This window comes from Plodia interpunctella, chromosome 18 (genome assembly GCF_027563975.2).
Source record: "Plodia interpunctella isolate USDA-ARS_2022_Savannah chromosome 18, ilPloInte3.2, whole genome shotgun sequence".
Taxonomy (NCBI): Eukaryota; Metazoa; Arthropoda; class Insecta; order Lepidoptera; family Pyralidae; genus Plodia; species Plodia interpunctella.
The window spans coordinates 4,946,678-4,961,294 of record NC_071311.1 but is presented as its reverse complement, the minus strand read 5'-3'; the positions used below and the strand labels follow the sequence as shown (position 1 = coordinate 4,961,294).

General features: G+C 34.5%; 1 protein-coding gene across 2 annotated transcripts in view; it reads right to left on the bottom strand.

Moving 5' to 3' along the window:
- LOC128677654 (thrombospondin type-1 domain-containing protein 4-like) overlaps nucleotides 1-14,617 on the bottom strand; it is a 96,206-nt gene that overhangs the window by 2,490 nt on the left and 79,099 nt on the right. For both annotated transcript variants that reach the window (XR_008405555.1, XM_053758654.1), the window contains exons 8-16: nucleotides 5,119-5,299; nucleotides 4,699-4,859; nucleotides 3,962-4,498; nucleotides 3,576-3,848; nucleotides 3,272-3,413; nucleotides 2,273-2,448; nucleotides 918-1,116; nucleotides 303-374; nucleotides 23-143 (exon numbers count right to left, since the gene is read on the bottom strand). Coding sequence is in view for 1 of the 2 variants with exons in the window: in XM_053758654.1 (XP_053614629.1) it covers nucleotides 34-143; nucleotides 303-374; nucleotides 918-1,116; nucleotides 2,273-2,448; nucleotides 3,272-3,413; nucleotides 3,576-3,848; nucleotides 3,962-4,498; nucleotides 4,699-4,859; nucleotides 5,119-5,299 (1,851 nt within the window). In the remaining variant the exon portion in view is untranslated. The remainder of the gene's footprint in view (nucleotides 1-22; nucleotides 144-302; nucleotides 375-917; nucleotides 1,117-2,272; nucleotides 2,449-3,271; nucleotides 3,414-3,575; nucleotides 3,849-3,961; nucleotides 4,499-4,698; nucleotides 4,860-5,118; nucleotides 5,300-14,617) is intronic.

The window sequence follows — 14,617 nt, the reverse complement described above, 5'->3', positions numbered from 1 at the left end:
AAAAAGCAAAAAAAAATCATACCGTTACTATTGTTACGTCCGGGTGTGGCAGGACCGGCAGCAGTAGTCCGCATAGTAGGGGTAATGGCACAGGCGCGCTTGCACAGCTAATGCGCAGTTGGTCAGTTTGTCTGCGCATTCACCTGCACATATAAAGAGAAAAGTGAGAGAGAGAGAGATAACTGTCACATCTCATCTCACAATACACTAGTTTCTTTTGTGAAATCAGAAACTTAAGTTTGCATGTATTTTTTTATTTACATTAATAAAATTTAATTAATCAAGAAATTTGAAAACATTACCTGGTTGTGATCTACCTTTGAAGGGTTCTGTGTTATGGCTTTGGTGTCTCGTAACTCTTTGCGTATCTATAACTGAAAAAATGTTTTTTTTTTTAATATTTTGAACACTTTAATGATTTTGTGCCCCATGAGAATGGGAATGATCCGTGAGAGTCGCACTACTAAGGAACTTTTAAAGTTAAACCTACCTACTGAAGAAAAGTTGAGAGAATGACTGCTATGTATGGCCATGTTATGAGAAGACTAGTGGACTACATGACCATCTGAAATTTGTGTCAGTGAGTAATAAATACTGTATTCGTTGTAAAGAACGTAAATAATCACCTGACAAAAACATGATATTGAACCAAAAATCTACCACCAGCTCTGCGGAGAAGAGTGTTCAAGAGATACGACACGAAATTAAAAGTAGAATTTATATTGAATTGACACTTGACTATTACAACATGCTGTACATTATTCAGAAGCTAGACTATGCGACCAGCAAATCAAACATGTGATAGATAATATGGAAAAAAAAAAGTGGACGATCAATAAAAGTATGAGAAGAAACAAAATAAGCATTGAAGACGTACCTAACGTGGAGCCCATAAAGGCTAAAATGGTAACACTTACCACTAGGAACTGGTTTCATGTCCACCGGCACATTAGGCTTGGTGGAACATCTCTCGGGCACACAGGAGCGCCGGGCGGGGGGCCGCACCCCCGCGCCCGCGCACTCCGCGTCTCGCGCGGCACCTGTGGCGCCTTCTACACCGCCGCGGGCGCACCACACGGTACGCGTCTGTATGCCCGCCTCACAGGGGCCTTGGCACTGGAAAAAAATATTTTTAAGTAGTTTCCTAGAATGACATTGGTAGCTTTTTGGAATTTTTTAGGCAATAAGAAATCTTTGGGGTTTCTAGTTTATTCAACAATTAATAAATAAATAAATAAATAAATAAATAAATATATTAGGACAAATCACACAGATTGAGCTAGCCCCAAAGTAAGTTCGAGACTTGTGTTATGGGATACTAACTCAACGATACCATATTTTTATAACATATACATATATAGATAAACATCCAAGACCCGGGCCAATCAGAAAAAGATCATTTTCCATCATGACCCGACCGGGGATCGAACCCGGGACCTCTCGGTTCAGTGGCAAGAACTTTACCACTGCGCCACCGAGGTCGTCAATTAATAAACTCTGATTGGGAATATCAGTTTCCTAATGCACTGAGTCAAGAAAATAGGCTAAATAATTATGTTCTTTTGTTTATAAGCTTATCTCATCTTTGGCATCTAATCTAAAGGGAAAACAAAGGCATATAAAGAGTTACTGCCAAACACTATTTTAGGTTATTGTGGCGCAACGACCTAACGTAAGTCTTGGCTACCGATAAAGAACAGATGTCGCAGAATGATCGTAAAATCAGTTTAGTTTTAATTAGGTACGACTTCCACGAGTTGATCCAGTGGACCAAAATATCTTAGGTTCGAAATCTACTTATGTCACACGAGTTTGTATACCAATTTGACTCCAATATAGTAGTTTTAATAGACTGTGACCTCTAGTGGTGCTTGAACAGCTGGTGTGTGAAATGGAAAAGGCAATTAACAATCCACACCATTATTACCCACGGTGTGTTATACCTTGCACACAAAAGTCACCACACTCACTCATGAGGAGTGTGAATTTTCGAACGTTTTGATCGCTGTCATTGATATCCTTCAAATAATGTTTGATTTTAGAACGATTCTGTTCAATAAAACAATAATGACAATAAACACTAATGACAGTTCACGGCGGCGTTCAAAACGCTCGTGAAATTCACCCCTATATGTAAGGGTTGGACTCGACAGGAGCTGTGCTCGCCCCAGGTAGGCTTTCGTAATTTTTGACAAAAGAAATTCTATTGTTCGTTTCAGCTTCAGTGAGCACTGGTCGAGTTTGGCTCTAAGATACCATTTCCATTGCTCACCCCAGTCCAGTCACTGAGATACCAGGACGGAGCGCAGGTTCCCCCGCAGTTCTTCTCGGCCTCCGGTTTGTTGGTCTTGCACGCGGTTTCCCTCATCCTTCTGCCGTTGCCACCGACGCAGATCACCCCCCGGACTTGGCGGCCGTCACATTCCGCCGAACACGCTGACCATTCACCTAGATATTGACAAATGAATTCATATTATTTTATTTCAATCTTATTTTTATACTCCCATATCCATATTTCTATATCAATATTAAAAAAGTGAAAGTGGGTTTGTAGTTTTGTCCTTTTTTTACATCAAAACAGAGAAATGTATGAATGTGATTTTTGTCTCCGGAGTTCTTTTATATTTCATTTATCTAGAATACCTATGCGATGATATCACGATTAACACGTTTATTGAATCTTTATCAATTTATTATGTATAATATGTTGTCTGTGATCATATTACACATACATATACTACATTGCTACATCTAATTAGTGCTTCATACACCAACTACATATACCAAGTACATATACCAACATGCTATATCTAATTAGTGCTTCATTAGTCAGCATATGATCACAGACAACATATTATACATAATAAATTGATATATTATTTATTATTTATTTATTTTGCGATTCACAGTCAGATTTTATTACAGTATGAGACGATAATGATAGATTTTTATGCCAAAACTAGATTCAAGGGAAACGGTTAATCATCATTATTTTTAAAGACATTGATCTGGCAAGTGGTGACATAGACAAATAAAGATAGAATTGGCATGGTGCGTAGTTTTGGCAACGTTATAGTTATTTAATTATACCGATGAAAACAAAAGTGATCAAAATTAACTATGAATGATGAAAGTCAAATAAACACGACCGTCGTATAACAATGAAATAAAGAGTGGAATTGACACGACAAGGTGGATAACATTGAACATGATTCAATTTGTTGAAATACTTACCTATGTATAAGTTCTTTTGATATGAATGAAAACATACCAGTAAACCAGTGAGCATCACATCGCTTCCTAGGCGTGCAAGATTGTGTGGAAGGAGGAGCAATGTGAGCCGCGCAGCCTGCTGGGTCGATACATCGGACTCCACGGGATTTGACTCCACCACCTAGACACCAACCGACGCACTGGAAATTTATAACACAAGTTTTATTAATTTCAATCAAATTAATTAGGTACATTTTTTTACATAGTAAAAGTTTATAGTAGTAGTTCTTCATTGATTAAAAATGGACATGAAAAACATAACTTTGATTAAATAATTCGGAGATTTCACAAAATTCACTTACATCTGACCATTCCGTGTATAGCCAGCCCCCAGGTGCGCTGTGACTATAATTTGTAGACATAACTGGAGTCATTTCCTTCACAGATGGTCCGCCAGCCAGCGATACGACTGGGCTGTCGCGGAATGTGTCTGTATGGTCTCTGGGATGTACTTGTCTACGAGCGTCAAGCCTTGGACTGGCAGTGACTATCGGAGCCGCGGTGCCATCGCAGTTGGGAATATCGCACGGTTCATTACTAGGAGGCATTGGGAGTGGGCATTTCTGGTCACTTATCTGAAAATAAAGGACGTTATCTATAAGATTTCAGAAAGGCAAAGATTAAATAAAACAAAAGCAATTATAAAGTAACCTACAATTGGTTACTTTATAATTATTATAAATATTACCTTAATAATGCCACGAGCGTGATCTTGAACACATCCAACAAGTCGAGTTCTTTGAGCTGGTCCGCATAGAGGGCAAGCGCCCCAAGCAGCTGCTCTCCATCTTGGAGGACAAGGTGCTCCGCCACATCGACGTCTCCTAGACGGAGGCGGAGCTCCTGTACAATGCACCGATGACACTTCTTTATCACCCTTGTCAGTCAATTCAACACATCTAAATTTCCCCACTTGAAGCCCTCCCCCACAACTTCTCGAGCAGGGTGAAAATGACAGTATCTTCCAAACAAATTTTCTGTCACCAATGACATTGCTCTCAATTTGAGATTTAGACTCCAGATTTTTGAAATCAGGTCGCTTCACCATGGAAGTTTCAGATTTCGCGTTGCCGAGTTCATTGCGAGACTCAGCTACGTGGTGTCGATGATGCCGTTGCATTGGACGACGCGGCTCATTGTTCGATGTCGGTATGTCGTTACTTTCGTCAGGTCCGTCAGTAAGAAACTCGTATTTTATTGACGGATTTGGTTGCGTGTAGAGAATCTGAAACCATAAGAACGTTTTATAATAATTGTGACTAGTATATATTGAAAGTAATACAGAAAAGACAGAGGACGATGGTTGATGTAAAGGACAGAAAAAGGAAGTATGCTCAGCAAAGGACAGAAAAACGTTGAGATGATTGATAATAATGATGATTTTGTGTTTATAATTATTTATTTATGTGTTTTATTGATTCTCACCATAATATCGATGGGGTTATGTAAAGGTCCAAGAGCGAAGACATTGTCCAATCCAGTCATACGAGTATACACGAAACGTGCACCAGCAGCTTCATAGGTGCCTGGTGCACTCACAGCAAATTCACCATTCATGATGTAAGAGCCATTTGTTACTTTTAACGCTGAAACCAATAAAATTCTTATCTTTAAGGGGCATTCGGCGAATTGTTTAGCGTAAAACTGCAGAGTGCGTCATGCAAATAATTAACTAGCAATTGCGAACCATTTATCTTGCAATACACAGTGTAGGCGCCTCGATTGAAGAGAGTAACGAGGTTGTTTCAGCGCAATTGATTAATACATTTGACATCGATCTTAGCACTAGCACTGCTTTGATGACTTATTTTATACATATGAAAAGAAAATTAGATAGAATATTACCAATATAGTTCTCGCTGGGTACAATTTCGGAGACGTTGAGCCGGCAAGCGCCGCGCGGTACTGTGGTCACATAGGAGTAGCCGAGCGGCAACCGCGGTCTGGAGAACAGACCCGACACCAGTCGCCGACCGCAGTGGACGTCGCGGTTCACGGTTGATGCTAACACCTCTCGCCCAACCACCTGGAGATGACAAGACAAGAGTCAAATGTTAAAATGGCTACCCAAAATCTCGTAACCTCATTGCATCACGATTGCTATTATAAAAATCTGCTCATACTCGCACTTTGATTTGTCATGTAAAAATCTAATGGAAAAAGTTATTTAAATCGAGTGGGAACCGAAATAATCGTTAAGTTTTCATTAGAGAATAGGTGCGGCTTGGTACTTTTTGTGGCTATTACAAAAACTACTGGATCAATGTACTTTTCAATGAACTAAAGTTGTGATGGCAAACGTGACACACGTGAATAAGTGAGGTACATTGGCACAAAAAGTGTGCTTTAGAAAATAGTATCCGGTTATAGTATCTGCAATAAAACTGCTTCATTAGAACCTGTACTTGTTATTTCAATTAGACTATGGAAATACAAAATAACTGCCGAGTAATTATAGTGAACTGCACGACATGGAAAACGGTTGTGTGATTACAGAAATCTTTATGAAATGGTCAATGAAATTGCACAAAATGATTTGCAAAATGAAATAGCAGCAAATAGGAAACTCATTTTGAACGGCATGTAAAAGGTGAATTCTGCACGCGTTTATACAGCATGGTTTGAGCTGTAAAATAAAAATACTATAGAATTTGAACCTCATAAAACTTCAATCGTAAAACAGCTTTTAAATTCTAAGATTTAAATGTAACCCAACAACACGTAACAAATTCTAAAATAGGAACCAAAAAGGAGGCAAAAGTAATCTTCAATTTTGCTATTTTGGTGAATACCTATTTGGGCAAATATATCATGCCGTATGAACAATATTCAAGGAAAATTAATAACAAATGTCGAACTAAACTTACTTTCGAATCGTCTCATCGTTACAAGAATATTGTCCTGCACTGACTATATTTAGTTTAAGTTACTTGCATGAGTCGAGGATTAAGTTGTCAGTGCCACGGCGCCGGCGGTCTACAATTTCACGCATCTTGTGATATGCGCGTGAGTTGAAGCGTTGTAAAAGGTTTCAAAAACAATAAAAATTTAACTGATATACAAGTAATTACAAAATATCAGTATTAATTTTTTATATTTGGTTTTTAAGTAGATCCATATAAATTATGTGTTCCCATTTGCTAAAAGTTAATTTATTAGCGTATGTACCAAGATCTGAATTTTAAAATTCTAACCATTATAGATAATCAAACAGAGTTCATTAGTATTATTAGAATTATGTACTAAATAAATGGAGTCTGTAGACTTTTAAACATCAATAAACTCTTTTGAACATCAATTCTTTTGATAAAGGAAGAAACCATGGTTCATGCAAATGTCTTACAATAAGATTACCGATTAGATCTGTCAATTACTACCATGAAAATTATCTGAGAAATTAATGACATGGCATTAATTTCTCAGAGACACGAAGTATGTAATTTTGAGACGTCGCAGGCAACTAAACGCAGCTAATTATCCACACCAGCATATCCGAACCCAATAAATTAACAGCTACTATGGCATCTTCATCAACTGTAAAATCTATTAATGTCATCAAACCACACTTTAACGCATCAATCTATTTTAGTTCTCTTTTGATCTTTTACTACCTTATCTAAAAGGTTGCGAACAAAACAACAAATATTTACTAAATTCAAGTGTAGTTAGTCTACACAACCACGGTCATTGCCCTTATAATTAATTACAGCAGGTACCTGATTTATATACATACACGTAATAAAGATAAAACTAAACGAAAATCTGTAATCATTATTCGCTACAATATCATAATATCTACTTTTACTCAGTTTCAAAGATTCCTTTTATTTTGGGGGTCATCTGCACGTGTTTTTGTCCTATGTTTCTAATACTTAAGATACCTTACTTTAAACTCACTTCTCTATCACTGAAATATTATTGTACAACAAACGACGTGTTTTTTAAATTAAATTCAGATAGTAACTAAAATAAGAACGCTAAGTACTTGCTACAATAAATTATAGGTATCCCATTTTTGTTTACTTAGCAACCCTAACAAAGGGAATGGACTTTATGGGCATATGGCTATTTTGTAACTCTTAATGTGTCACTAATGCGAGCAAAACATTAGTAGGTAATGTCCATTTTATGGGCTGTACTGTACGCGATAATGGCCCTAAATCTCTGCTGGGCGTTGCAGACGCCAATTTGATCGCAATGCAAAAGAATGACGTCAATTATTTTTGAGTAAGATGACTATTGGTTCTTTGTGTAGCGGTAGTTTTATTATAGTCAATATATTGCTAGGGGGCTACAATCAAAAATAAGGATCTAATGAATTAGATACAACTATCAAAATTGTAAATAACGAAACAGAAAATGTATTATGCTAATTTTAGCAATTGTATTAAATTGTCTATTTAATACTGAAAACTCCTCAATTTAAGAAACACTAATTTGCAAAAAAGAAAGAACTTTAAAAAAGGATACAAAATATTCTTATTTGATTTACATAACTAAGAGAATAAAATCACTTTCACCAAAGGAATGACAAGAAATACCACCAATACAGACAGCGCAGCATCAAGAAGGTTAGTTAAGGCGACGACCAGTTTTTAATGAATCCAACACGTCCAAGTAACAAGCAGTAGCATTAACCGCCCCCATAAAAACCCACTCATTATATTGTTTAACTCACGAATTTAGAGTAGGTAAAGGCTTAAAATATGAGACTTGTCACTTTGTTTTTTTACAACACTGTCCACTGCGGTAATAAAAATTCTTTAAGTCCAATTTAGACTTTTCTACGTTATGGAGAATTTTACACCCATTTTATTAGCTTTATTAATTCGAAATGATGGATTCGTTAACGTTAATTAATAACGCTTCAAACAAATATAATTAACAGGTGTTATGACAATTAAATACAGATTCGACATGGATTATAGTAATTTATGTCATGGTAACGTGTTTCATAATAATATGGATTCAATGCAGTTCTGCGTGTAGACTCATTACAAACATTACTCTCGACTTTGTAATCTTTGTCATGTGCTACAAATGTGTGATGTGGACAGAGTGCTTTCATTAAATATATTATAGAAGTAATATAATGAAATGATGTAAATTTTAAATATAACTAAAGTAAAAAAAGTCTGAAAGTAAAAAACTTTCTTGACAGACAGCAAAATTTGGCAAAGTCAGGCAAAACAAGGTTTTCTTATTAAAAAGGTAATAGTTTCTACAATAAACACAAGCTTTATTACATTGCCCTAACTAGAACAGTCGTTGACTTTCCATTATCATACGCGATGAGGCTGGCTTGGCCTCTGCAAATTATAAATTTATTACTCCGCTCGACTCCCCCGCCGCAGAGCTATTCCGCTGTCTAATTCTGCAGCCAGATCGCTTTCATGTGGACTTTACAATATTCATTAATACATCAGACGTTAACGAATTAAACCACGTCTCACACTCCCTCCCAAAGGCCTCTTAGTTCAATCTATTTGTGTTTTGCACAACTCTGATTCATATTTCGATGATGCCATTTATTTGAGAAAAATGGGTGTCGATAGTGTTCGTAATGAAGACAATGGGAGCCCGTTGGTGACGTGAGCATGAAATTTTATTGAGCCGAATATTCAGGTCGAATGAACAGCTGGATCTGATAAGTGGAATTCTAAATTAGCCATTGAGCCGTAGACGGCAAGTAAAACAAAGGTGGCTAGGAGTGCGCCGAAGCGACTATGCAAACATTCATGTGCAGCCTGAACAACTGGGTCGCTTGGGATTTATCATGTAACATAATCATACTTGTACAAATTGAAGAAGTATTTCAAACCTTGCACTAAAGATCTGTTTTACTGTATTCACGAGAGTATATTGTTTTTTAAAATTGAATGAGAAAAGTCAAAGTTATTCGTAATGTTTAATTGACATACCCAATTGACATGAAACAGCCAAATACATGAAACAAATGACAGAAACAAATAATCTTTTTGTATATTAAATAAAGCTGCTATTATTTAAGCCGACCATAATCCCATGGCTAATCTCAAATATTAGCCACAAATACACAAAGTAAACGAAAGAATCGTGATTATTCACTTTGGAGGTTTGCGACCAGCCTACGTGATATCCGTTTGCTAAATTCAAACACTGGTATGGCGCCAACCACAGAAATTAAATAATAGTTACAACTAGAAAATACATCTGCTGTGTTTTATACAAATTAAATATAAATAAATTAAATCAATGTCACTCTCACAACCCGGCGCTCAAGTATATACGTATTCAGCAACACGTAAATGAAAATTAGAATTTAAATTCAATTGATTAGATGCCGTCTCCCTCATATGAGATGATTTTTGGCCCACCGCCATAGACCGCCCATCAACTGAATTTGAACCAGAACTGAACCTTTGTAAGTAAACTAAGAAGCTCCTAATCTTATGGGGCTTACAATATATCTCATGCCGTGACAAAATAATACGTCTTCTAAGCACCTTCTATGATCATGTTTAATACAATTTCTGTGGCGCCAACATTCACGTCCGTCAACTCTAAACAAATGTCTACTAAACAATTGACGAATCTGTAACCGCTGAAGTATATAGAGATAATGTTGATTTCCTGCCAGTAAAATGTACCAACAATTTCAATGTCAAACTTTACGACCGTCGGATGAGGTAACCTGATGTTCTTCGTTTTCTTTGAGGAATGTTCAATGTTTATCTGTTTTGACATTACAGAGTATTTTAGTGCAAACCTATATAAAATTTAATTTCGTGTTTAAATATAAAGCTACTAAGCTATTTTTCTGGGAGGAAATAAAGTTTTCGGTAGATTTTTATAACAGAATAATTGCCAAAACTTCTAAATAAATTTAACTGACTATATAGCAACAACCATTGAAGTGACTTGGTTCTGACAAGAAAGGATTTAGAAGTTAGTTGTTTAGCGGTTTTGCCATCGACACGCCACAAAGAAGAAGAAAACTGTAATATTTTTGATAACTCAAGAATAAAAACAATACGTCTATGGCCAAGAATTTATATCTAATTAACAAGCATCCAATAGAAAAACAAAGTTCAACAAGGGATCAATAACAAAACGAAGAGCGATGAATTGGACTGGTGACCCAAATTGGTGAAACATGTGTATACAATTTTTTCAATCATGCACTAGGTGTCTATAATCGTTTGAAATTGGCCGTCTAGACTAGACAATGCAATGATATAATTTTTAATAATGGTCATTGTTGATGCAAGCTTGTTTTAATATGGGCCATTTCGATTTTAACTTACTATGGGCAATTGTATTTCTGATAAAAAATTACTATATTAAATAAATACCAAATATCCAGTGCAAACAACTGCGACATTATTCGTATCTTTGATTTGAATAAAGTTACAACAAATCTATTTTTAAATGTTCGTAGATTTCGTAATTAGATTGATCTTCATTAAAAAAAGATGTAACTTTGTGTATACACATATAAATGTTTTTAAAATGACGGATTTTGATAGAAGTATTCGTGCGATTGGTGAAATATCTTAACAGCCATTTTCTCAGATGTCTATTGATCGGTGTCTAAAGTAGTTTCGATAACAAGTTACAAATTGATGTTTTATAATAAATGTTCTACACATAGAAAGATTACCATTAAACAGAAATGGAAAACGTGGGGAATTAGGCAGCTTGATAGGTCTACTATGTAAAGGATTGCTATAACTGGATAAGGATGATCTAAAACAGATATGGTTGGCATAGACAGGAAACTACTCCGTGACCCAAAGCTGGGTAATATCTAACAGTGGATCATAGAATGCTGCAGATGATCGTGATGATGAAAGGCACTTACCAAATAGGCGAGCATAAGACACAGCGATGGAAATTGCAGCATTTTTTCAGTTAGAACTACTTTTACAAAATTGTTAACTTCACTCTTACACCAGACAAATGTTAATTTGTCAGTAAAGATATTTTGTTCACAGTCCTGTTGTGATAAAAGTAAATAAATTATTATATTCGACACAATTTAAACACTTCTTAGATACAATGATGGCATCTTTTTGTACTTTAAAACCATTTGAAACGTATGATGTGAAAATTGTTGGTAATATTGATAACACGCATTTATGGTTTGTTAATAAACTCGCGATAACCTACATTTATATTACGTACGCCAAAAGATCTTGTATGAAGGTGTAAACATTTGCCTAATAGTAATAAAATATTTTATAAATAAAAAAACTTCTCAAATCGGTAATAATACATGCGTAGGTAATAATACTTTATTGCAAGAATATCATGTAATCATCAGTTTCGTGCATCAAATAAAAAAATATGTTTTGATGCACGAAAACCAAATATGTGATGATTTTTTTTAAATGATTGTTTTTTTTATTATTAGCATATGCTAATCCACTGAAAGGCTACAGAGCTACTTTGCCATTTCTCTCATTCCAGTCGTAGAAGATATTGTGTTATTATTAAACAAATCAAAAACTTCGTAAATATTACAAGTGAAAAAATTTAAATAATTTTGATATGATGTAAGGACACAACATGCTAGAGTGGTTTAAAGCGCAAATCGTATAAATTCTCTAAAAAATTGGTTTGCGGATATACCTTGCGGTAATAAACGTGAGCTAGGGCAAACAGACAGACGAGATAACAGCCTAGTCTATATAGCAATGGCGACGCGGCGATGAGTAATGTTACGATGTATTTTAAAGTAAAAAAGTGTTTATTTTAACAATATTTAGATAGGTACATATGTTTCGTATATTCTACTTGTGTTAATGAAAACTATTCGTTTCTAACTATCGTTTTGTTAATAAAAACTATTCTAGGAAATAAATGGCAGCATTTAAATAAAATATACATAATTTGAATGAAATGGAATACAGATGATATTCTATTTCGTTCAAATCACATATTTTTTTCTTAACTATCAGGACAATTTTAACTAATTAATTCATATTGGTTACACCACACATAATAGGGTAGTTGACAAGGTCAGAAAATTGAAAAAAAATAATTTAGATAAAATAGATATATTTAGAATCATTATGATAATTCTTAGACTGTAACAATGCAGTTGGATATAAATACGAAGATTTAAAGTTGGTTGGAAAGTCCATTTTCAAAAAGTATGAAATTATAAAAATAAATTTAACTATCATAAAAAGCAAACATTTTGTGACAACTTTTTATTAAGAAGTCATCACCATAAACGTAATATTTAATGTAGCTATCGAACAAACATAGCTTTCTTAGCGAATATTTTAGCACGTTGTGACGTCACTCCTACATGTCAATATAGTATGGAACGTTTGGACGAGTCCGAAAATGTGTGATTTTATTTTTGTCATATCTTTGAAAGCGTTGTCAGTATTTTTTTCACAGGTGTTTCTATTATTATAAGGGCCTTCGAATAGTCATCAATACAAAAAAATTACAACTAGCCTAGATTGGTAGACATACAGCGTGTTTCTTCAACAAAAAATAAGTTTATACTCAAAAGTGTAAATGAACATTGTAGAAAAAAGTAATTTTATTTTTTTCCCCATTTTTACGTTCATTTACACTTATGCCAATAAAATGTCTGTCCAGCCAGAAATTTTAACATTACACTAACGTATATACTTACTAACTGACATTCATGCGTGACGCATACGCAACGTCAATCAGTTCGCGACTTTTTATCGCCTACTAAATCACGTTGCTGTATTCGATCTCGCTAAAAATAAACTCGTAAACTGAACATGAATACAACACGGAAAATAAGCCATATGGTAACTGAAATAAGACTCAATAGTTGTGAGGAGTACATTTTTTGGACGATAATGTAACTACATCTCGAAAAAATGTACTAAACCTTTTCAAGGACGGGTCATAGTTAAAAGCAAACAACTTTATATCCCCTACAAATAGATTAACATTATTGATATCGTGTTTGCTACGAACTTCGGTGTATTTTGCGTCACAGTAAGTATTTTTAGAAACTACTATCTAGGCAGTCATAAATTTCAAATTCTTTCATAATACCTTCTGAAGAATCTTATGAGATTAAGATATATTTAAATTTTCCGTCGAGATTGTTTGAAAGGTTCAGAATAATATCAATATCGTTTGTCTAATAATATCTGGGCAGAAGAAATATTTAGCCTTAAATTCAAGCCCTTTCATTGAAATATATTTCACTGTTGTTTTTATTGTTAATATAATTCTTACATTCATTTTACTGCCTCAAAGAAAATGTTTCAGCGTTTCCATTCATTCAAAGAAATATTTGCTCATTTTAAGGGCTTTAGAAAATGTCCAGATTTTGTTTAATATTATCATGAATGCAGCTACAACGAATGTACCTAGGTGTTATTTTAAATCCAGAAATAGTTGAATGCTCATGTGTAATCTATTCACGGAATCTTGTAATATATCAGCTTGTTTTCCTACATACAACTTAAATTGAAAAAATATATTAGTAACGTTGAACCACTTGTAAATTATTATGTATAGCTGTCACAAAATATTAATTGCTTAATTAGCAAATTTTATATTCACGAACAGTTTGTCACGTCTAAATTTAGTAAGATTTTATCACGGCGATAAATCTATTCGTGTTAACTATGTTATTTAATTTATGCTAACTTTACGACAATCCTGACCTGTCTTCATGATATGGTTACTAATCAAAGTTTAAGTATTATGATAACGTATCCACTAAAATATTAATTCCATTTTAGGTCAATATTGCAAGAGGTAATTTTATTTAGTATTAATTAACTAATAAATGCGAAAGTTTGTTTAATCTGAAATGTTTTCTTATATATACTCAATCAATGATATTAAGAGTATAGAGAAGTATATAGGATACTTTTCATTCCGGAATAAATAATTCTGATCCCGTAGGAAATTCACGCTGCATAATATTGACAATATAGGTACCTATTTCAACTATTTATCTAGTGTCTTTTCATTGCCAAGAAAAAAGTTTATATTGTATTAAATTCTGATCGTAAGATAACAGGATACAGAGCAGCTCAAGACAAAAGCCTACTTGGTACGATTTTTGACATTTTAAATCATGTTGTTTGCAAGGTAATACAGGCTGTGTTTTTTAACAATTTTCTCGGGTATGAGAAGGAAAGGGAATTCTCTTGGTCATACCCAGTATAATATGTAGGTAATAGGGGCGAATTTTCAAGTACATAAAAGACAAAAAACTTCTAAAGAAATTACAGTAATGACAAAAGTATAATTAGCTGATCTATTTTAATGGGAATGTAAAAACAATTGGCATTCTTTGTTATTAATTTTTAAGGTAATACCTATAATTCGTCATTGAAACTTTTGC